General features: G+C 43.5%; 1 protein-coding gene across 11 annotated transcripts in view; it reads right to left on the bottom strand.

Moving 5' to 3' along the window:
- Positions 1 to 822: 822 nt before the first annotated feature.
- LOC116661181 overlaps positions 823 to 23887 on the bottom strand; it is an 86848-nt gene continuing 63783 nt past the window's right edge. For 10 of the 11 annotated variants that reach the window (XR_004316973.1, XR_004316968.1, XR_004316976.1 and 7 more), the window contains 2 exons: positions 10204 to 10357; positions 823 to 1756 (listed from right to left, as the gene is read on the bottom strand). Coding sequence is in view for 1 of the 11 variants with exons in the window: in XM_032472587.1 (XP_032328478.1) it covers positions 1742 to 1756; positions 10204 to 10331 (143 nt within the window). In the remaining 10 variants the exon portion in view is untranslated. The remainder of the gene's footprint in view (positions 1757 to 10203; positions 10358 to 23887) is intronic. The other variant, XM_032472587.1, reaches the window with a different exon arrangement.

A 23887-nucleotide genomic window follows, 5' to 3' on the forward strand; every position in this document is an offset into this window, starting at 1 on the left:
TGCCTGTAGGAATGAATGCCTCATACCCCAAGCCTGAGCCTCTCCACTGCCACTTCAATGCTTCCAACAGTTCCTTCCAGTGGCAGCAATGGCCAGTCACTGGGCAGGCCCAGCTGATTCAGTGTTTGCTGGCTGGTAGTGAGAGGAATGATGAACAGGTCCACATGGACCGAGAGGTCCGACACAAAGCTATGCTAATTCTTCATAAGCTCTGCCTGCTGCCTTTTATATATCAACCTGAAATGTAATTATCTTTATGGCTGGCAGAGTAAATCACCAGTATGTGTCAAAGAGATTTGCTCCTGTATTTTATTACGTAATATATTAGCTCTACAGTTTTAAGATGTCATTACTTGGCTAATCACATGAAACATTTTCATGAGCAAACAGTGGTGCCGGCGGGAGCTGGGGCTAGAGGAGACCTATGGCTAAATCCTTCCAGGAAAAGATGAGAGAGGCCTCAGGAGGTCATTTTGTTCAACCATTTGCATCTAGGCTTAGAGAAGTCTAGGCAGTCAGGGGTTCTGCACAATCTGAGGGACTTCAAGAGGTAGGAAAGAGGAAGCAGCAAATGCTTGATAGGAGATACAACCCAACAATTCCACTCCTGGGTATATGACTAACAGAAATGAGTGCTTTTGGCTTATATCTACCAAAGATGGATAAGGATGTTCCAAGTGGCTTTATTCCCAACAGCTAAGAACTGGAAACAACCTAAATATTATTGTAGGAGAGGGAAAATTTTTTCTCTACCCTTTTAATTCTGTACCTGGGCCCTGCAAATTAAACTCACAAAATACAGATTAACAGAAGAAAAGGCATACAAATTTTATTAGTGTTAATATTTATATGTGCATAAAGCTTCACAGAAAAGAAATAAAAACCCAAAAAGGTGGGGCTTATAAACCATTTTAACAAAAAGTAATAAATTGGGAGAAGTGAATAGACAAAGGGAGATTTGAGCTTGTACAGTGGTAAACTGTGGGAAGGTGACCAACAAATGTGTTTATTTTACTGTTACACCTAAAAGTGGTATATTTTCAAACTCTTTCTTCTCTGGCTATAATTTTGGTGGACAAAGGCAATGTGGTGTAATAGGCATAACACAGGCTCTGCAGTGAAACCCACCTGGCTTTGAGTCCTAGCCCTACCACTTTTTCATTCTGTCATCTTGGACAGATCCCATAAACTCTCTAAACCTCAATTTCTACATCTGCAAAATGGAAATAATGAGGCCTTCTTTGCAGAGCTATTGTGGGAAGTAATGAATAATCATGAGCAACTTTGCTTGGCACTAAACATGTTCTTTTTTCATCATTTGTATGTTCATTCAGTAAACCTTTACTGAACTCCTGCATCGTCCAAGGCAGTGGGCTACAAGCTGGTGCACAGCATTGCCATCATCTATAGTGGACTAGCTGTGTTTTTGCCAGCTTAGCATTCAACAGTCCAGCATTCTGATTTCCTTTTTGGGAAATACCCCCCCAACTACACCCCACTTGCAATTCAAGTGGTTCAGCTATTGCTAACCTCCACCCCATCCCTCAGCTCAGGATATTCCATCTTCCTGGCCACAGAGATTGTTTCTGGGATGGGCTCATGGTCTAGATTGGCTCCTTGAGAGTCAGCCCTGGGACTTTTCCTGGAACTACTGAAAAAGAGGTGTTTCTTTTCCACCAAGGATTATTAGCTGGTCAAATGGTGCCCTGGACATGCTGAGCAACAGGATATCTTTACCATCTCACTGGGAGAGTGCCTAGGAAAAAAGATGACAGAGAATGGAGAGATAAAGCGGAAAATATTCCTGTTAGCCTCATTTAAACACCCAGATCCAGCCACACCAGGACTGAGTTGGGTTTTGACACTTGCAAATAAAATAATCCTGATTAATATGCTGTTTTGTTCTAAAAATGACTAACATTCAATGAATTTTTACTATACACCAACCATTGTTTTAAATGACCTACAGGCACCATCTTTTTTTAATTGAAATATAGTTAATTTACCATGTTGTGTTAGCTTCAGGTATACAGCAAAGTGATTCAGTTAGATAATTTCTTAGATTCTTTTCCATTATAGGTTATTACAAGATATTGAACATAATTCCCTGTGCTATACAGCAGGTCCTTGTTGTTTATCTATTTTATATATAGTAGTCTGTATTACAGGCACCATCTTATTTAAGCCTCATAATTATCTTATGAGGTAGGTGTCGCGGGTTGAATGTGTCCTTCCCACCCCCAAAAACTTATGTCAACCTGGAACCTCACAATGTGACCTTATTTGGAAGTAGAACTTTGCAGATATAGTTAGATGTGGTCATACTGGATTTGGGTGAGCCCAAAATCCAGTAACTGATGTCTTTATAAGAAGAAAAGACATGGAGGGGGGTGTGGAGAAAGAGAAGAACGTTATGTAAAGATGGAGGCAGAGATTGGAATGATGCAGCTACAAGCCAGGGAACACCAAGGATTGCTGGGAGCCACCAGAGGCAGGAAGAGGGGAGAAAGGAATTCTTCCCTAGAACCATCACAGGGAGAGTGGCCTTGCTGACACCTTGATTTCAGACTTCTAGCTTCCAGAGCCGTCAGAGAATAATTTCTGTTGTCTTTAGCCACCCAGTTTGTAGTAATTTGTTACAGCAGCCCTAGGAAGCTAATACAGTAGATAATTATCATCATTATTGTTGAGGATGAGAAAATTCAGGCTAAAGAAGTTAAGTAACTTGCCTGAGGTTCTGTAGCTTCTTTAGCCGGAGGCAAGATTCAACCCCAAACAGACTCCAGAGCTGTCTTTCTTTTTTTTAATAATTTTTTTCTTTATTGAAGTATAGTTGATTTATGATGTTGTATTAGTTTATTAGTTTCTAGTGTATGGCACAGTGATTCAATTATATATATATATTCTTTTTCATATTCTTTTCCATTATAGGTTAAGCCATTGAATATAGTTCCCTGTGCTATACAGTAAGACCTTGTTGTTTATCTATTCTGTACATAGTAATTTATATTTGCCAATCCTAATCTCCCAATTTATCCCTCCCCCCTTTCTCCTGGTAACCATAAGTTTGCTTTCTATGTCTGTGAGTCAGAGCTGTCATTAGAAGCTACTTAGTCTATATCTAATCATTAGATGCTACCTAATCCAGATCTAATAATTTAATATAAAGTCTAGTTTCTTTCCTTTTCAAGATTGTGTTTTGTTGTTCTTTGCATCATCCATGCCTAGCTTGGTGTCTGGCATTTAACAATCATTCATGTGTTAAAACCATTGAGAGCCCCGCTGAGTAGGGCACTGAGAGGGCAAAGAGGGATAAGACACAGCCCTTGACCTCCAAGGACTACAATCTCAATAGGCCATGAAAGGAACACATGCTCAGGGCTGAGTGATAGCTTAAAATAAGCCCTGGAGGAGCTCGGAGAAGGGAGAGCAGTGAGAGCTGAACCTGAGAGAGTCCTCACAAAAGAGATTGACCTTGATTTGGGCCCTGAGGAACTTAGGAAAGAAGAAGTGAAAGATGAATAAACAAGGGAACAGCATGAACGAAGGCTCAGAGGAAGGACTTGGCATGATGATTCTGGAGCAGAGAGTTCCACCAGGGAGAGGTGGGGGATGGGCTGGGAGGAGTCAGGTGGGGCCAAATCATAGGAGTTGTTGAAGGTTGGGCAGGAACTTGGACATGAACTATTAGCAGGTTCCTATAGGCTTTGGAAGACACAGTTATTGCATGTGTTACTGTTGAAAACAGAGACTTGACCACAGATCTGTGCTCCCCACCCTTCCCACCTGCAGTTAAACAGAGCCATGCACCTTGTTTTGGCCAAGGGACTATAGGTCTAACTGTCACTTCCAGCTGAATCCTAAAAGGGTAGATATGAATCCTGCCAGTCTCTCTTCACTGTTTGTGGCAAGCGTGGCACGAGTTGAGATGGTGTCTTCACCAGATCTAAGCTGCTTGGATCACTGGGAACAGCTGTCCTAGAGAGCTATGCAGATTTTTGTGAACAGGAAACAAACTCATATATACTAAGTCTCTTCAGTAAGGGTCTTTTGTTACAAAGGCATAAGTCTAGCCTTTCCTGACTCATACAGGCTACTGAGTGACTGCTAGCAGGAAGCTGAGGTGACTCAGGTCAGGAAGGGGGTGGGGAGTGCAAAGAAAGAGTCAGGAAAGAGAGATGTTTGGAGATGTTAAGGGGGGTGGGATGAAGTAAATGAAGGAATTCAAGGGGCTGATGGAGTCAGTGATGGGCTATTGCTTGAGAGAGGCCAGACCAGGCTTGGAGTTGGGGTGGGAAGCTAGGGAGGTGCTGGATCTGAGAGCAAGAGAGTGACTTTGGTTTTGTGGAGCTGGCAAAAAAATTCCGAAGGAGGGTCAGGAAGCCGTGGGAGCAGATGAGCAGGTGAGTGGCACACCCTCCCCTCCAGGCCTTTCTCTGACAACACCCATCCACCCCTGCTCTGTGGGCCAGCTGGTGGCAGCGGGGACTTTCAGGCAGTCTTCTCTTCTTGTCCCAAGATCAATAGCTGCAAACCCAAAAGACTTCCTCAATGTGATTTCATTCTGGGAGCACAGCAGCCCTAGGAAAATGTCCTTGTTACCCAAGTTGACAGAGAGAAATGGGCTGAAAGGACTTGAAGCCATAGCCAGGCAGGGACAGTCAGGGCTGGATGGGCCAAAGACCACCAGGGTTCCTGACTCCTAGAGCAGAGGCCGGCCTTCCTCCCCAACAAGGGAGCAGCCACATCGGATACGTCCCACCAAAGCTGGAAACAGCCTCCAGCGAGGAAGTGAAGAGGAAACGGTGGGGGCTATTGTGCCTTCTGTTGGGCCTTGCCAACAGGGGAACTTTCTTCAGGAGCAGGACATGTCCCCAAAGCCCTGAGGCTGTCAGAGAACTCTATCAACCATATCTCAGTGGCACCCTGAACCATTCAATTACACCAACACTCTCAATTGCCTAGCAAATATTCTTAGCAAAACACTACATCTCTTGCCCCTTTGAATCAAGTCCTATCATTCTGTTCTGAACCATAAGATACAAGTGGAAGTTTTGGGGTGAGACTTCCAAGAAAGTTCCTTAAAAGGGAGATGTTCAATTGGTACAGACCCTTTTATCCCACTCTCTTCCTCCTACCTCCTGCCTGGAACTCAGACTCAATGGCTGGAGCTCCTGCAGACATCTTAGACCATGAAGTCTAAGAAAGCCACATGTTAAGGAGGGTAAAGCAGAAATACATAAGAAGCCTGAGACTCTTGATGCCCTGGGCAATCCCCCAGCAGCCATGGAAGGCCCAGCACTGAAATTCTGTGTGAGAAAATAAGCTCCTAATTGGAGTAAGTATCTGAAGTCAGGTCTCCTATTAGCAGCTAGATGTAATCTAACAATGGTTATGGTGACTGCAGCAGCCGGTGTCCCAGGCTCTGCTTCTTTAACTACGAACAATAATCAGAGTAGTAGCACTTGATGGCATTTCAAATTGGGAGATAAATAATGGATTTTCAACTAATCATGGGAGAATTTTTAAAATAAAAATCAAGAAGTGGGGAAAATCTTCTGACATACACCTAGAAGTCACAAAATTAGGAAGTGATCGTTTTAACCTCATCAAAACAAAGAAATTTTTTCTTTGTGGCAAAAATCACCTATATCTATCAAGTTAGGCTACTTATGCTGCAGAAAGAAAGAAAAAACTGAAGTCTTAGTGGCATAAAACAGCAAAGGATTATTTCTTGCCCACAATACATGTTCTCTTGCAGATTGGCCGGGGTCTCTACTCCCATGTTGTCACTATTGTCATCTTCACTCTGGGTTCCTCATTTGAAAGCATAGCCATCATCTGCTGATGCCGATTGCCATGACAGAAGGGAAGAGAATGCACAAAGCACTGGCAGTTCAAGCTTCAGCCCAGAAGTGACAGACGTGCTTCTGTTCACATTTAATTGGCCAAAGCAAGTCACACAACTGACCCCACTCAACAGGGTAGGAGATAAAATACCTTCTGGGGGAGAGAAACTGGATATTCATGTACCGAAATATACAAAAGCAACAGGATTAACCCACTGGAAACAGCTTCCGGCATTTGTATGAAAGACAAAGAGTTAATTTCTCTGATAAACAAAAAGCACCCACAAGTCATCAAGAAAATGACCACATCCAACAGAAAAACAGGCAGAAGATACATTTTACAGAAAAGGAACGAAAGCTGCTTTAGCTCATTTGTAATAAGAAAATTGCAAATTAAAGTTACATTGAGATACCATTTTTCACCCATAAATTGGTGAGAGTGAACAAACCGTCATGCTCATATGCTGCTGATGGGCAGAAAATTGGTATAACCCCAACTGAAGGCAATTTGGCACATGAGTCAAGCTTTAAAGTCCGCACACATTATGATCAGGTTCTCCACTTTTAGAAATGGTTCCTATGGATGAGTTCACACATGAGGGAAATGATATTTGTTCAAGACTTTTCATTGCATCATTTGTAATTGCAAAGGACTGGAGGAGAACTTATTGCCTTTTAATAGGAAACTGATTAAATAATCATTTCTCGCCATCCAAGAGTATACTTATACATATGTAAAAAGAATGAAAAGGTTTGGGAGTTTTTTGGTAATGATACAGAACAATCTCTATGATTTAATGTTAAAACAAAAAGGAAGGTGCTGAACAATGTGTATTTATGTCACTATTTGTGTAAAAAAAGGAAGGAAGGATATATACTCATAATTGTTTATGTATACAAGAATTGTCCCCCCCAGAATACATGTAAAGTGGGAAATACTGGTTGCCTCTGAGGAGAGAATAGGAATTCTCCTTCTGAACCTTTTAAATTGTGAAATAATATGGGAACGTATTGTCTAGTATAACAATAAAATGAAAAGTTAAAAGGGAGCACTGACCTAGCCGTCCTAGTCCTAGGTATATACCAAAAAGAAATTTAAAAAGAAAAAACTCCACACAGAAGCTTGTGTATGAATATTGATAACATTATCCATAACAGCCGAAAAATGGAAACAACCCAAATGTCTGTCAACTGATGAATGGACAAATAAAATGTGGTCTATCCATACAATGGATTATTACTCAGCCAGGAAAAGAAGTGAGTTACTGATACATGGTACGACATGGATGAATCTTTTAAACATTATGCTAAGTGAAAGAAGCCAGACACAAAAGTCACACATGGTATGAGTCCATTTAAATAAAATGTCTAGGCTGGGAGAGTATATAGCTCAGTGGTAGAGTGTGTGCCTAGCCTGCACGAGATCCTGGGTTCAATCCCAGTACCTCTGTTAAGGATAAATGAATTTTAAAAACCTAATTACATCCTCCCAAAGTAAAAAAAAAAAAAAATTAATTAATTAAAATATTTTAATTAATAAATGAAATGTCTAGAATAGGCAAATTTATAGAGACACAAAGTAGATTAGTGGTTGCCTGGGAGTGGGGGGACAGGTTTGAGGGGGACATGGGTAATGACTGCTAACAGGTACTATGTTTCTTTTTAGAGTGATGAAAATTTTCTCAAGTTGATTGTGGTGATGTTACACAACTATGAATATACTAAAAACCACTGAATTGCACACTTTAAATGGGTGAGTTGCATGTTGTGTGAGTTATATCTCAAGAAAGTCTTTTTTTTTTTTTTAAGAAGAAAAGAGAGGGGAAAAAATGGCCCAGGGAACAGTGCCTAAGGACATATCTGACTAGAACACCCATGATTCACATGCTGGGTTCGTAGAAATAGCTCATTTGTAAGCCTCACAAGAAATCCAGAAGGGCAGCTGTCAGCCTGGGTTCCCCCAAATGCAGAGGCTTTTACACATATCCCAGAGAAGAGCTCCCTGGGAAAAGCAATGGTGGGGAGGGGGACTGGGAAGAGTGGAACAGGGAAAGAGAAATGCCCATCCAAGACCTCTTAACTGAGCTGGTTACTGCTGGGTCAACTGAGGCTCAATCTGGCCTGGGACCCTGTAAACCATGCAAGTCACCAGCAAGAGGAAGGGGTGGAATGGCTCAGCCAGCTGAGAAGCACTGAGCAGAGAGCAAGAGAGGCCAGGCACTGTCTGGCCACAGCTGCTGTGACACCCAGGGGTGCAACAGTAGCAGAACGGAGGGCTGCGAGCTGAGGATGAGAGTGGGCAGTCTGCCAGCCCCTCTGGAGCCTCCTGATTTTGACTCAACAGCTCTCCCCTGCTACCTGATTCTCCAGCCTCAGCTCAGAGTACCTCGACATCATTTCCAAAAGTCAAACCCATCCTCAAATAACAAACACCTGCTGCCTTTGTGGATTCTCAGAGGCATATGCTCTAAGCCACTGAACACACCAGATGTGATTTTTTTTTTTTTAATAGGAGGCATTCTGAGCCAAATCTGGCACATGAGGAACCATCAGGGTGTGGGTTGCTGTTTAGGTCAACGATGAAGAGTGATTGGAAAGCAAGGCATCTGGATGATGTAAACTGACTGACAGCAGTGCCCAGAGGGGGTTTAAGAGATGCCCTGAGTACCGGAGGTATTGCTGGAATAAGCATGCTGCCTCAGAAGTGGGGGTTGCTCACAGGACAACAGTCATTCAAATGTAGAGAATGATGATGCAGTCAGAGTGGCCCCTGTTTAATATGAGGGGAAAGTAAAGTGCCCAGGTCTCTCTTCTGAGAGCAAATACTCAAGCCACTCCCTGGCCAGCCCCTCCTCGGCACATGCAGGGCTCCATAATTCTCATTGTCTTCGAGGAAGCCTGGAAGCTGACTCCCTCCACCTCACTGGAGTGACTGGCGAGACAAGTGCTGGAGAAAGGGACCGAGTCCCCTCTTCATGTGCAGCCGTGGGTACCAGCAGTAGTATGCCCTGCAGCAGATACCTGGGGTGGCTGCCCCCGACCAACGCCACACTTGTGGAAGGAAAGAGTGCCGTGAGCCAAGGAACAAGTTCTTTATGAACCAGGCTGCCTCTGAAGCTCAGACCAAAGTCCAGAGACAGAAGGGGACTGGCCAGGCCACCACCCCAGTGGGAAGCCCCTTCAGAAAACAGCAGTTCCCCCGGTGTTCATAGCAGCACTATTTACAGTAGCCAAGACATGGAAGCAACCCAAATGTCCATCAACAGATGACTGGATAAAGTTGTGGTAGATACATACAATAGAATAATACTCAGTTATAAAAAAAGAATGAAATAATGCCATTTGCAGCAAAATGAATGGACCTAGAGATGATCATACTAAGTGAAGTAAGTCAGACAAAGAAAGACAAATGTCATATGATATCACTTATATGTGGACTCTAAAAAAATGACACAAATGAACTTATTTACAAAACAGAAACAAACCCACAAACATAGAAAACAAGTTTATGGTTAGCAAAGGGGAAAGCAAAGGGAAGGGACAAATTAGCAATTTGGGATCAGCAGATACAAACTACTATATACAGAATAGATAAACAACAAAGCTCTATTGTATAGCACAGACAATCATATTCAATAGCTTATAACCTATAATTAAAAAGAATATGAGAAAGAATATATATGTGTAACTGAATCACTATGCTGTATACCAGAATACCAAAATACTATGCTGTATAACACAACATTGTAAATCAACTATACTTCATTTTTTTTAATTTTAAATTAAAAAAGAAAGAACAGAGCAGTTCCTCAGAGAGGTGCTCATATCAGCAAAGCTCCGTGGACCCACCAGGCCTGAGCGCCCTGAACTGATGCAGGCATCCTCAGCTCACACTGTTCACCCACCAGCCACCTGCCGGGGGCAAGCTGGCCCCCTTATTACTGGGTCCCCGTTACCTCCAAAACCTAGAACCACCCTCTCCCTGCCCAGCTAATGTTGATCCACTCAGGGGCGGGGGCTAGTTTTCCCTAAGCCCTCTATCAAGAAGTCTGGTTCACTCCTCTTCTGGACTAGCAGAGAAAGTGATGTAAAGATGAGGGCAAGACCGGAGTGATGAAACCACAAGCCAAGAATACCCAAAGCAGCTGGAAAAAGGCAGGGAAGGATCCTCCCCAAGAGCCTTCGGAGGGAGTAGCGCTCTGCCAACACTGATTTCAGACCTCTGGCCTCCCTGGCTGTGAGAGAACTTGTTTCCATTGTTTCAAGCCTCCCAGTGTGTGGTCATTTGTTACAGCAGTCCTGGGAAACTATTCCTGCCCCTTAAAAAGAATCCCCAGATTGGAAGTGCTCTTACCTGTGAGGACGGCAAGACTGTAAGACAGACGTGCAGATAATTCAAAGCCTTGCTTCCCAAACCAGGGTTCACAAATCTCTCAACATTCTGTGAGCACATGAAGACATCAGCCAAACGCAGCCAGCTCCCTGGAGTATGAATGTTCACAAAGATCCTGAGGAGAAAGTCTGGTGATTTAACTGAGAAGTAATTTAAAACAGACATGTTTTGTGGAGCAGAACACCCTATGTGCCTGAATTTTTTTCAGATAAGAAAGAAGCTTCAAGGAAAATCGGTGGTTATTTGGGGGCTGTGCCCCTAGACTCCCCTCTGCTCACTACCACCTGGGGATGTCACATTCACCACCAGGGGAGAGGGTCCCCCAGAAGGAGAACCCGAGGTGATGCCTCACAAGGACGCTTAGCTGCTGGAAACTGCTGGGCTTCCCAGAGGCTGCTCCTCGGCCCAAAAGCTCGCAGGTGTGCCCCGAGACGAGATGGGGACCAGCAGTGGGCCAGGCAGAATAAGCACTCGTCTGAATTCCCGTCCTGCTCCCGAGGTCCCCAGCTGACCCCTTAACCTTCTGTATCTGTCGTCTGGTCTGTGTCAGAGGAGCCTCAAACCCTAAGGGGGGCCTAGGGAAGCCTGGGCCACCAGCAAGGACACTCCCCATCAGACCTCGGCAGGAAGACTTCTTTCCAGGGTGGAGGTGGGTGACGGGCGGAGATGCAGGGAGACTGGGCTACGAGGGAGGCTGTTCTTCCCTAGGGTGGGTCGGGGGACAAGTCCCTCTGAGTTAGGAGAAGCAATAGAAGGCCCTTCTCCAGCACAGGTGTCCCCAGGTTTCTATTCGGCGGATATTCCTGAGACTTTGCCGGCTCTGAGCTCCCAGTCTCAGCGCTGACCGCCCCCAGGGCTGCAGGCTGACCCGAGGGTAGGAGGCGGTGGCGGCCATGGGACTGGGCCCCCTCACCTACTCCTCTCGCCAGGCCTGCGCTCTCAGAGGGAGGCAGCTTGGAAGTTGGTGCTGGGCCCTGGAGCTAATAAATGTTGACATTTGGAGAGTGGGAGCCCTAGGGGTGTTTTATTGGTGCTAATGTGATGCGGGCAGGATTAGCAACCCCCCAAATTGCTCTCTGGAATAGAGCAAGTGAAGGCAGAACGGGTCTCCTCTCTCGATCCTGCCACTCAACTTAAAATTTGATTAAAAGCGCCTTCCTGGTGATGAAGACAGAATTGAATTAGCAGTCTGTTGCTCTGTGCCTGCCGTGAGAGGAAGGGAGGGCAAAGGGAGGGGACACTGGTCCTCTCTGCCCTGCCTCCTTGCCTTTCTTCCTGGGAGCCAGGGGTGCCTGGTGCCCAGTACCCCAAACTTCTCTCTGCACACCTGCCCCTCCCCGAGACCTGAGCTCCAGAAGCCTCTTCTGCCCCCCAAGCCCCTCTCTTCCTCTTGCTCCATATCCTGAAGGCACAGACCCTCCATGCTTCCCTGTGTCTCTCTGGAGTAAGATCTTGTGATTATCTGTGGTGATGAGAACTGATACCTGGGCAGGTAGGGACTACTCCTCCCACACACACCATAGGGGTCTGTTTGTCCTAATCCAAGGGTTCCCTCCTTGGGTCTGGAGGCCAAATGGCTCTCAGATCAAAAACCAGGATGGAGAGGAAGCGTCACTGCCCCGGGCGGTGAGCAGAGGGTCCACAGATGGTTCTCTAACAATTCCTCCCCCATCACCCCACAAAGTGTCCCCAGACATGCCATCTGCCAGGCCTGTGCTCCTCAGCCCTCAGAGAGCCCCACCTGCTGGGGACCAATGCCCAGGCACTGCACACGGTGGGGACCACACACCACACCACAACAAGCCAAAGAACTTAAAAAAAAATTTTTTTTTTTACTTTTTATTATAGAAAATTTCAGAAGCTGGTATAATGAACCCCATGTACCATCACTCAGCTTCAAAACTTATCAACATTTTGCTAATCTCATTTCATTCTTCTCTCCTACACAAATTTTTTTTTCTGAAGTATTTTAAAGCAAATTTCAGACATGATTTCATTTCACTTGTAAATGCTTCAACAAGTATCTCTAACAGATAAGGACTTCTCTTCCTTTAACCTAATTATAATACCATGAACATACCTTACAAAACTAGCGATGGTTCCTCAATATTATCTAATACTCAGTCTGTGTTCAAATTTCCCCAGCTGCCTCAACAACCTTTTACATTTGGTTTGTTCAAATCTGGATGCAAACGAGTCCTGTTCATTGCATTTGGCTGATGTCCCTTTGTCTTTAACAGTCCCCACCCACCCACCTAAGGGCCCTTGGGCAGGTTGTCCATCCTGTAGAATGGCTCATGTTCTCACTGATTCTGTCCTCATGGTGTGTTTAACATCCTCTTCAATCCCCGAGATCGTCTCAAAAGTAATAAAATATTGCACATCACTCTCCCATTTAAAACCCCTCTGTGGCTTCCTGTTGCCCTGAAAGAAACTCTGCACCCCCTTCTCAGCCCACAAGGACCTGCCTGTGAATGATTCCTGACTTACTCTCAAACTTCTCCTCCCTCCCCTCTGCCCCTCCTGCTCCAGTCCCTTTAAGCTCTGCTCCAGTCACATGGGCTAATCTTCCTTACTTTGAACCTCAGGGGCCACTGCAGACACGGTTCCTTCTCCCTGGAAACCTTGCCCTCCAGCTCCGGGGCTCTGGCCACCAGCCAGCTTTCTTGTCCTCCCACTGCCTTTCTGTCCCCTCCCCAGAGAGACCCCTGCCCTGGCCACCCTGCCTAAGTAGATCCCTCCCCTAGTGGCTCCCCATTTCTGTCTCTTTTTTGTGTCTATTGCACATCTCAGAATCTGTCATTACTTTTGCTATTTGTTTCCTTGTGTTTTAACTGCCTCCTCCCTCCTCCAACACCCAGAATGCAGGTTTTCTGAGGACAGGACTGTGTCCGAGGCTTAGAACAGGACTTGGAACATAGTAGATGCTCAAGTATTTGATGACTGATAGAATAAATGGAAGGTGGGGAGGGAGAAAGAAGAGGTTTATCTTTCAGAGAGTTCGCAATCTGTTTAGAGAGGCAAGAATGCAAGACCTTTCAATCAATCTATCGATTGATCGATTGATATCTAGTAAGCACCAACTAATAACCTCCACACCTGTCCAGGCATGGAGAGATTATCTTGAGCGTTAACAGCACTCAGTTAAAGGATAACCAGGTACACTCTCTAAGTCTGGGTAGAAATACTCACACAGGGCTTCATGGGGGAGGGAGTCCTGAGCTAAGTCTCCATCAGAAAAATCCCTCCGCTTTCCTTGCTGTTCCAGGTTTCTGAAGGATGCCTGGGGGGCAGGCAGGGCCAGTGTTATGATTCTCCCCTTTTGAGAGATAATGAAGTTGAGACTCAACTTTTTGCCCCTGTTCCATGGCTAGTAGGGGACAGAACTGGGACTGGAGTCCACAGGCTGTGACTCTTCCTCTCCCCACTAGGCCAACAGGGACAATAAGGGGGAAGGCAGAAGGGAGGGAGGGGGCAGGGACCACCTGGGCAAAGACCAGGTGGGTGGAATAAACAGAAGCCAGGGAAGGTGTCTTGTGAGGCCAGAACTGTCCTCCCAGCCCAGAACTGTAGACCCCTCAGCAGTTCGGCCCCATCAGACAGAGCATCTCGGTACCTGGCCTCCAAGGGCCAGAGCCCACGGGAGACAACAGGAGGGCACAGGAGAGCTCCCTGCGCCTGGCTCTGGACTACAGCCTCTGAAGCCTCGTTCACCAAAGCTCCGGCTCCCTGCTTTATGGTGCAGTTATTTTTAATTTAGACAAAAGACCTCGCTTGGCCTTTTATGGTCCCATTCAGTAGAGCTTTTTGTCTTTTTACCAGAGCTGTCTGTTTTTACTGTTTTGATCTCTACTGTTTTATTAACTAATCCTTTACTTTTTTTCCCCTAGTCTGATTCATTTTACTTCTTTTTTCTCCTGTACTTTAAAATGCAGAGAGAGAGGCAGCAGTATCACCAAGGTGAGGCCGAGAGGAGGCTAATGAGACCTGGGCCCCTAGACCATGAGCTTTGGCCCCAAATATGGTCCCCCAGGAAAGACCAATGTTCCCATTTTAAAATGACCTCCTTCAGCAGCACAGAGATTCACAGGGCAAATGACTCTCACAGGAGAAGATAAGATTAACCCCTCTGTGAGGCCCGGAGGACTTACTGGAACAGGGCCTTTTAACTTATTTCTGGGAGGGTAAGTGACATCTTGTTGAATCTGTTTTGACATGAAGTCACTTGATGTGGCCTTTAACGCAGCCATTAAACTTAGCTTGCTTTTTATTGACAAGTCACATGCAAAGCAGACTGTTCATCCTTCCCTAAACCCCACCGCAGGGGCCAGGTAAGAGGCAAGGGTCTCTTAGCAAACATTCCCGGGTAGTAAGTAACTTACCTACTACCTTTTGGTGTAAGCACATCACAATGTCTCCTGTGCCAAACCTGAGCGGTGAAGATGTTCTTCCATCCTAATGTTTGGGGAGGTTGTTTATTTAGACAGACGGGCACCCTTTAAAAGCATAGTGTTGTCTGTATTTTGAAATCTACATAAATGGTTTCAGGCCATCGAATCTTCCATCTATTACACTTCTTCCCTTTGGGTTGCCTAGTTGGGGGATCTTCCCCAGCTGCTGAACATAGCTGAAGTTCATTTCTCCGACTGCTGAGTGTTATCCTGTCATATGCCAAGGCCTGATTTTATGTACCCACCCCCAGTGAAGGACACCAGGCAGGCTCAAATCCCAACTGATACGGCTGGCACCTCCTTGCACATGTCTCCTGTGGGCCTACATGAGACTCTCTGAAGTTGTACACCCAACAGTGAGTGCCAGGGAGGGTGTGTAGACCTCAGTCCTAAGGTCAGCCAGATTTCTCTGTAGCACAGCTCACACTTCCCACCAGCAGGGACGGAGGGCTTTTCTTTCCCACCTTCTCACTAGTACTTGATATGATTCCAATTTTCTAATTTTTGCCAATTAAAGGGGGTAAAATGATACCTTATTTTAATTTGTGTTAAAGAGATTAAGCTGCTATTCGGAAGGTTATTAGCTCTTCAAAGGGCCACTTCTACAAATGGCCTATTTATAGCCTCTTCCCTCTTTTTTTTTTTTTTTTTTTTTTTTGATTCTTGTCTTTTTCTTACGGGTTTGCAGTCATTTGTCTAAGCTGTATATTAAACTTTTGTCAGTTTTAGACTTCTAAAATTATCTACTCCTAGTCTGTTACCTCTCTGTTAACTTTGTTTAAACTGTTTTTTAAGAAACAGAAATCTCTAATGTCGGTGTGATCAAATTCATTTATTTTGTGCCTTATGGTTTTTTTTAATCTTTTCAAAGAAATGCTGACTTTGAAGTTCATGGTTATTTTTAGCACGTTTTCTTCTGTTTATGTTTATACTTTCACGTTTTGCATCTAGGTCTTTCTCTATTTGGAATGTTTTTAGTGAAGTGTTGAGTAGGAATCCAACTTAATTTATTTGCAAAAACTAAGCCATTTTTTCCCAATGCCCTTTGCTAAATAATTCGTTATTCGCCCACTAATTTGTGCTGCTACCTCTATCATATGCTTAGTTTCCTTGTAGTTTTGTTTATTTAGACTTGTTTTTGTTTATTAAATTTGATTGTTTATGTATGTCTAGGTCTGTTCCTGGTCCCTTACTTTGTTCCTTTGGATTATTTGTCTGTTCCTATGCCGGTAACACACTGCTTTTATTATTATGCTTTTATTGTAATCAGTTTGATTGTCAGCAGAACAAATTTTGCCTCTTGTTGCTTCTTTTTTAATTGGATTAATTATTTGTGGGTCTCAATTCTTCTATATAAATTTTATAATCAATTTGTTTAATTCTTCAAAATTCCTGCTGGAATTTAATTGAATGTGGAAATTAATTTGGAGCTAATAGACACCTTCCCAAGATCAGGTCATTCCAAATATGGATATGGTATTTCATTTTATTTAGGTCTTCCATTTAATGGTTTTAGTTTAATGTTTTCCCCCTCTGTGGTCTTGCGCTTTTGTTGTTAATTCCTAGGGCCTTTGTGGGTTTCATTGTTATTATCAGAGGCTGGTCTACTGTCCTCTCCAGGATCCTGGCAGAGGCCTAGAAATGTGTCCGTGTTATTGCAAAAGTAGAGTATTTTACCCACAATGGTAAAGTCTACTGTTTTTTTCCATTCCAACCTACACACCACCCTACCTTCCTCACTGTTGGGCAGTACTGGAGTGATCACAGGTATTTGGGGGGTTCAGCTAAGGAGGATTTGAGCTGGGGATACATCTAATTTGTGATTGATGGGATGTATTCATGTAGTCACAATCATTTCCATGTATAGTTAAGTCATTGCTAGGCATCCTGGTGTCAGAATGGCTTCTAAGAACTCATGGAATTCCTTCTACCTGCTGTCCTGACTGACCAGACATCTGGATATATATGCAGAGCTATAGGTAAATCAGGTGGTTAATTAATTTTTAAAATAACATATTGCTTTTCTGTTTGTAACATTTATTGTTCACTTTTTAAAATTTTAATTAGTTGTGATTTCTTATTCTAAATAAACATTTGTTTTATACCTAATTTTGGATCTGTAGTTTTATTTTTCTTAAAGAGGGTTCCCCAAATTGCATAAACATCTGCCATCAGAATCTGGATTTATCCCCTAGGTATTGTCAATGGTATTAATGCTTTCTGTAGTCAAATGTTTATGTTGATCTAGAGCACAGCAACCTTGCTAAACTCTCCTGTTAGTCCTAAAATTTGTCTGTTGACTCCTTTGAATTTTCTCATTAATAGTCATAGTATCTGCTAATAGTGACTATTTTAGCTTTCCAATACTTGTATTTTTTAATTTATTTTTCCTACCTTATTGCATTGGTCAAGACATTCAGTATTCTGTGGAACAGTATGACAGTGACAGTGAACATTAATAGGGATACAGGGAAAGTTTTTTTAAAGTTTTTTGTTTAAGTGTGATATTTGCCAAAGAATTTTGTTGGCTAGTCTTTATCAAGTTAAAAAAGTTCCTGTTTCTCAAGAGTTTTTTAAAAATTATTAATGTTGAACTTTATCAGATGGGTTTTGCATTCATTGAAATGACAGTCATTTTTCTTCCTTTATTCCTTTAAATCCAGGGGTCAGAAGGTATAGACTGTAGGCCAAATTGAGTTGTTGCCTGTTTTTTACAAATAAGGTTTAATTGGAACACAGCCATGTCCATTCAGTTACATATTGTCTATGGCTGCTGTCACACTACAATGACAGAACTGAGTAATTGGGACAGATACTGTCCAGCCCATAAAGCCTAAAATATATATTATCTCACCCTTTACAAGAAAGTTTGCCAACCTCTGCTTTAAAGTGATTAATTATATTGATAGACTTTCTAATAATGAACTATTTTCACATTACTAGGATAAATTCTACCCATTCAAGTTGCCCCTTTTTTCCATTGTAGTATAACCTACATTCAATAAAATACAGTAGTCTTAGATTTACAGCTTGATGAATTTTTACTTATGTATATATCCATTTAAATACCACTCAGACCAAGATAATGAATATTTCCAGCACTTCAATTCTCATTGCCCCAACCAGTCTACACTGCCAACCACCCACCCCTGAATGACTCTTCTGAACTCTCTCTCCTAGATTCATCTTGCCTGTCTTGAAATTCTCAGAAATGGAATCATATAGTAGATAGTCTTTTGTGTCTGGCTTCTCATTCAACACGTGGATTGTTGTAACTAGCTTTTTAAAAATATTTAGAATTCCATTATTTGAATAAGTATGCATTGTTTTTTAATACAGTGTTAGATTCCATTGATATTTTATTCATTTTTTATATCTATATTCTTAAATAAAAGTGGCCTAAAATTTCCTTTTCTTATAATGTTCTTTTCTTTTTTGGTGTCAAGTTTATACTAAGTTATGTCAAGTTCATGAAATGAGCTAGACAGCTTTCTCTCTTTTCAGTTTTTGGAACGATTTGTGTTGGATATTAACTACTTATTCTTTGAAACTTTGGTAGAAGTTTACCAAACAAAATAGCCTAGGACTTTTAGGGTAGCAGGGAGATTTTTATAATTAATATTTTAATTTGTCATTTTGCTATTGGTCTTCAAATCTTCTATTTATCTTGTGCCAATTTAGCATTATATATTTTCCAGAAATAGGTGAATTTCATCAAAGTTTTCAAATGTATATAGTTGTTCTCATATCACTTTTATATTTTAAAATCTTAGTTCTATCTCCTACTTAATTCTGTAGTTTAGTTATTTGAGAAACTCTCGTTTCTTGATGTTTTTTTATTTTTTAGTCTTTTTTGAATGTTTATGAGTCTTTTCAAAGAAATTTGGGTTTTTTTAGTTAATTATATTGGTCTTGCTGTTCTTGGTATTGCTCTTTATTTCATTGATTTCTGCTTTAGTCTTTATTATTTTCTTCTTATTTGTATTTTCTCTACTGTTTTTTCCCCTCCAGATTTAAATACTTAGCTCATTTGTTTTCAGTCTTTCTGATTTTTTGATGGATGTGTTTAAAGCTATAAATTTTCCTCTTTGTGCTGCTTTATTTGTAGTACATAAATTTTGACACGCAGTGCTTTCCTTGAAACTTAATTCTAAGTAATTCATAATGTTTAAGATTTTCTCTTTAATTCAAGGGTATTTGGTAGTATATTTTTCTTTTTAAGTAATACAAGATATCTTGGCTATTCTTTTGGTCTCTTCCCACCTCTTGTGTCTCCTGACTGCTATCATGTTGTCATTATCTGGATTTTAAGTCAGATTTAATATATATTCATAATTTATTCAAGAAACAATAAAATTTAAAAAGTTATTTTCAATCTTATTTTTCTTACATAAGAAAGATTCACTTTTTTATTATTATTGCTGGAATATATTATGCAAACATCCTTATGCTTGAGTATATCTTTATTTTGCCTTTACAGTTAAATAAGTATTTAGCTGTATATAAATTTCAGCAGTTTCTAGATATAATTTGATTGTCATCCCATTGTCACTCTGATTCTCCTTATTTGTAGACAACCTGCTTTTTCTCTATGGAATTTTTCTCTCTGTTTTTGATGTTCTCAGATTTGTCCTTAACGCATCTACGTAGAGATGTTTTCCTCTCCATCTTGTTCAGCACTTGCTTAACTTTCTACCTGAAGGCTTATTTGGTCCTTTAATTCTGGAAAAAATCAAGTCACTGTTTCTTCCAATATTTCCTTTCCTCTATTGACTCTTTTATCTTCTCCAGATTCATTCATTCAGGAACTCATTCATTACAGACACCTGTCAGTGCTTGTATCCTCTGTCTCTTAATTTTCTCATAGTCTTTCTCCCTACCTAAGTTTAAAAATCCTCAGTTTTCCCTCCAGTGTTTCTCCTCTATTCTCACATTATTACCTCTGACACCAGATGAGTGTTTTTTCCCCACAACAAGTAATTCTGCAGCACCAGCTGGGTGTCCTACAATTTAACTCAATTCTGACACTATCTGCCTGGAGATAGTGTCACCTCCCACAGGTTAAGGCCCCAGTCCAATGAGACTGCCCCTCCCAAATTCAAATATCAAACAGAAGTAGCAAGTCCTCACCACAACTTCAGTCCAACTTGGCTACAAATGGGAGGTTGGTTCCCACATCCCTCTGCCCAAGTTTAATTAATTGAGTAGATTGGCACACAGAACTCAGGGAAACACTTGCTCATATATGCTATTTTATTACAGGATATGGTAAAGAATACAGGTGACTAGCCAGATTGAGAGATACATCATACAAGGTCTAGGAGGGTCCCAAATGCAGGAGCTTCTGTCCCAGCGGAGTTGGGGTACATCATCCTCCTGGTATGTGGATGTGTTCACCAACGTGGAAGCTCTCCAAACCCCACACTATTGGGATTTTTATGGAATCATCCTCATAAGTAGGCATGATCAATTAACTCCATTTCCAGCCCTTCTCCCCTTTCTAGAGAAGTGGGGATGGGGCTGAAAATTCTAAGTTTCTGATCATGGCTTGGCAAGTCTCTATCTCAGCTGGTCTATCTGCTGCTGCAGCTGAGGAAGTCAGGAAGGTGGGGAAGGTCTATTTCCAGGATCCCAGTTCCAGGGACCATTCATTCATTCACTCATTCAAGAACATTTGTTCCTTTCTGCTCTGTGCCGGGCCCTGTCCTGGGTCCTGAAGGCACTTGGTCCCTGATTACTTCTCCAACACACACTCACGGCTCACCCCCTTGCTTAAAATTCTGCTCCAGCTACTCCAGACCTCTCCCAGCACCTTGTAGATGCCAGGTGTGCTCCCCTTACAGGGCTCTTCCCTTTGCTGCTCTCTACGCCTGAAATGCGCTTTTCCTCCTCCATCTTTCCTATCTCTGCCCATGTTTGTTTTGATGACTTTTCCCCATCATTCAAGTCTCAGTTCAAATGTTACCTCTGAAACAGCAGGACCCTGTGGGGTCCTCCCTGATACAAATCCTTTCCATGTCCCCCACTTCTTGGTTGTTACAAAATTGAATGGCTTTGGATATTCTGTCCGCCTCCTGGGGGAGGACCTGCGCAGTAACTCACACTGAATGTTGTACTCTCATTCCAGAGGAAAGTGGCAATATCACAGCATTCCTCCGAGATACGAGAAGTCAGATTCATGCGGTACATGACTCCAATGCCTACACTGCTGAAGTAATGTCGAGAGTCTCCAATTGGTTCTCCAATCTGTTTTCCTGAATTCCCCAGAGACTAAGATCTATTTCCTCAGGGCTATTTCAGTTCCTTCTCTCCCTGCTGTTTATACTTCTAGGAGCCTATTTACTTTTTCAACTTGTATTTTGTTTTTTCCTCTTCTCTGTAAAAGGGCCACCAAGACTCTTCTAAAACCCCCTAAGAATTGGTATGATCATATTCATTCCTTCCATCTGAAGAATCACCGAACAACACCCCAGTTCAGCAGGAAGCAGACAGAGGAGATCGGCCCCATTTCCCTTTTTCCAAAGAAATGGAAGGAATGAACTGACAGCGGGGATTTGAAAGAGTAGAAAACTTTCAAAGTAGTAGATGGCTACTGAGTTCTTCAGGCCTGTACTTTTAAATGTATCTATTCTTTTTTGGGGGTGGGCTGGTAATTAGGTTTACTTATTGATTTTTTAGAGGACGTACTGGGGATTGAACCCAGAGCCTCATGCATGCTGAGCATGTGCTCTACCACTTGACTATACCCTCTCCAAGCCCTTACTTCTCGCCAAACTGATCTTATGACTAACACACTCCCTTCCCTGTGCACTCCTTCCTTAGAGTAACTTATCCTTTTACCTTAGAGGTCTTGAAAGAAGGTCATGGACTGAACCTCAAGAAAATGGGCAGACCCTCCTAAGTTCCTCCATAACAACAACAAGTTCTTATCAAGATGAAAGGAATGTAGCCCCAGCTCACATGCTGATTGTTATCACCCTCCTGTGCCCATTTTTCTATAAAACCCCAGGGCCCTTACCCCAAGACAGACTCGCAGTCTTTAAGGCATTAGCCCACTGGGACTCCCTTTGCATGTCAAAGCAATAAAGCTGTTTTTCCTAATTTTCCCTAAACTCTGCCTCCGACTCTCAATTCCGCTATTCGGGTGCAGAGGCCAGTTTTACAGCAATGCCTCTACAAAGAGGCCACCCCTTGCCACTAGCTAAAGTAATTAGACCTCTGGTCACTCTGCTTTATCCTGTTTAGTTTCTTTGCATATAGAGCATTTACCACTCCTGGAAATTAGTCAGGATACGCCAGGCTTAGCTGCAGTAACAAACAGGGGATCTCTCCCCAGAGGTGGTAGGAGAGTCAACGTTAATGTTGATTCAGGGTTTAGCATGTGCCCGGCACTTTGCTTAGCATCTTATATGTATCGTCTTATTTAATTTATACAAAAGCCATTTGATGTAGGTATAATTGTGATCCTCACTGTACAGGTAAGGAACCTGAGCCTTAGGGAGCTAGAATGTGGTGGAGTCAGGATTTAATCTAAGTCTATGTGACTCCAAGCCCCCATGTTCTCAATAAATATGAAATGGAAGGGAGAAGTGCTCACCCTTCTCTCTGCCTCTCTCCTTCCTGCTAAAGCTCAGCTCTCAGAGCACATTTGGACATTAGCCCAGAAGGATGGGAGAATCTGGAGCTTGGAGGGGCGTGTAGTGCCTCCCAGAGCACCAGTGAACAATGTGCTCCCGGAAAGGGGCTTCTCTCTGTCCACCCGCATTTCTCTCCCTCCAACAGCACAGGATTGGAGAAGGGACCCCAAAAGGCCTCCTGCCACTAAGAATCTAGAGAAAAGTCCCAAGATCATCACTAACCACAGGCTCCTTTTGGCCATGATCTGATTCAGGGTTCAGCTGACCACCCCCCACCCCCAGTCCCACAAGCTCAACACACACAAGGCAAATCAGGACTCCCCTCCCAGACCTGAGCCCCCACTTCTGTGCCCTCTAGTCCCACGTCTAGAGGGGAGCCTGGGCTCTGGGCTCTGTCAACATGAGAGGCCACAACCAGAGCACAACTCAACGTTCCAGTTTGTTTCTCCCTGCTTCCTCTGTGTGGGGGAGCTGCCGGGTCCTCGGGTCTTCTCCTGCTCTTGTCCCCCACATCCCTTCAGACAGAGGAGGTCCACACCCTGCCCCTGGTTAGGTGTGGGTTAAGGAGTGCTGTGGAGAAGTGAGCAGAGCTGTGGCCAGTCCCTCCCCTGCCCTGGCCTTGGCTCTGACAAGAGGGAGGGAGGAGGGAGCAAGGAGGACTCCCCACTTATCATCCTCCCCACGACTCTGGATGCTGGTGGAGGAGGCGTGGGGATCTGCCGTGGTGCCTGTTCTTCCCCGGTCAGGAGAGGCTTGGCTAGGACAACACCATGACCCTCACCGGGCCTCACCACTCAGAGACTTTTCCAGTCTGCAGAGATTTCCCACCCTTTCTTCTGTCTCATTACCGAGACAGCTCTTAGAGGTCAACAGGGAAGGGATTGCTCATCTTCACTGTGCAGATGAGGAATCTGAGGCTCAGCAAGCAACAATTATACACCAAAGTCTATGCTGTAACCTCAAATTGGTCTAGGCAGGACTGTCCCCTGCTACTGCATGTCAATGTGTGCATGTTTATGTGGGTGTGTGTGCACAGATGTGTGTGCACACGTGGGCATGCATGAAGTGTTTAAATGTCTATTATGCAAATCTTCCTGATGAGATGTCAATGTGAGGGCCATGTGCAGGGGAGTGTCTCCTTATGCCGGGACCCCAGGGCTCCAGGCTCTGTTCCCTACAAGGGTCATCCTCCCCGATTAGCTATCCACCTCCTGCCCAGCTCCCCCTCCCACAGAGGGCCTTCTCCTCCGCTAAGATCCCCAACAGGCTTTGTTCCTGCTACCAGCAGGACTTTGTGGACACTGCGTGGCCACCAGCCCACTCGTACTGTGATGCGCTGGGTGGGTCCCTGCCAGTTGCTCCACCCTCTCTTCTTTCTCAGTGAAGATAGTAGGAAATTCGCCTTGGATCTGACCTGCTTCTCTACCGAGAAAACTGCTCCTCTTCTCCATCCAAATTTAACTGGGTGCCTCCCCTGGGCTCTCATCTTCCGCTAGCCTAGGATGCCTTCCCCCTGTCAAGAGAACAAGGCTCATCCCCATCACCCACAAGTCATGT

Source organism: Camelus ferus, chromosome 33 (assembly GCF_009834535.1).
Source record: "Camelus ferus isolate YT-003-E chromosome 33, BCGSAC_Cfer_1.0, whole genome shotgun sequence".
Taxonomy (NCBI): Eukaryota; Metazoa; Chordata; class Mammalia; order Artiodactyla; family Camelidae; genus Camelus; species Camelus ferus.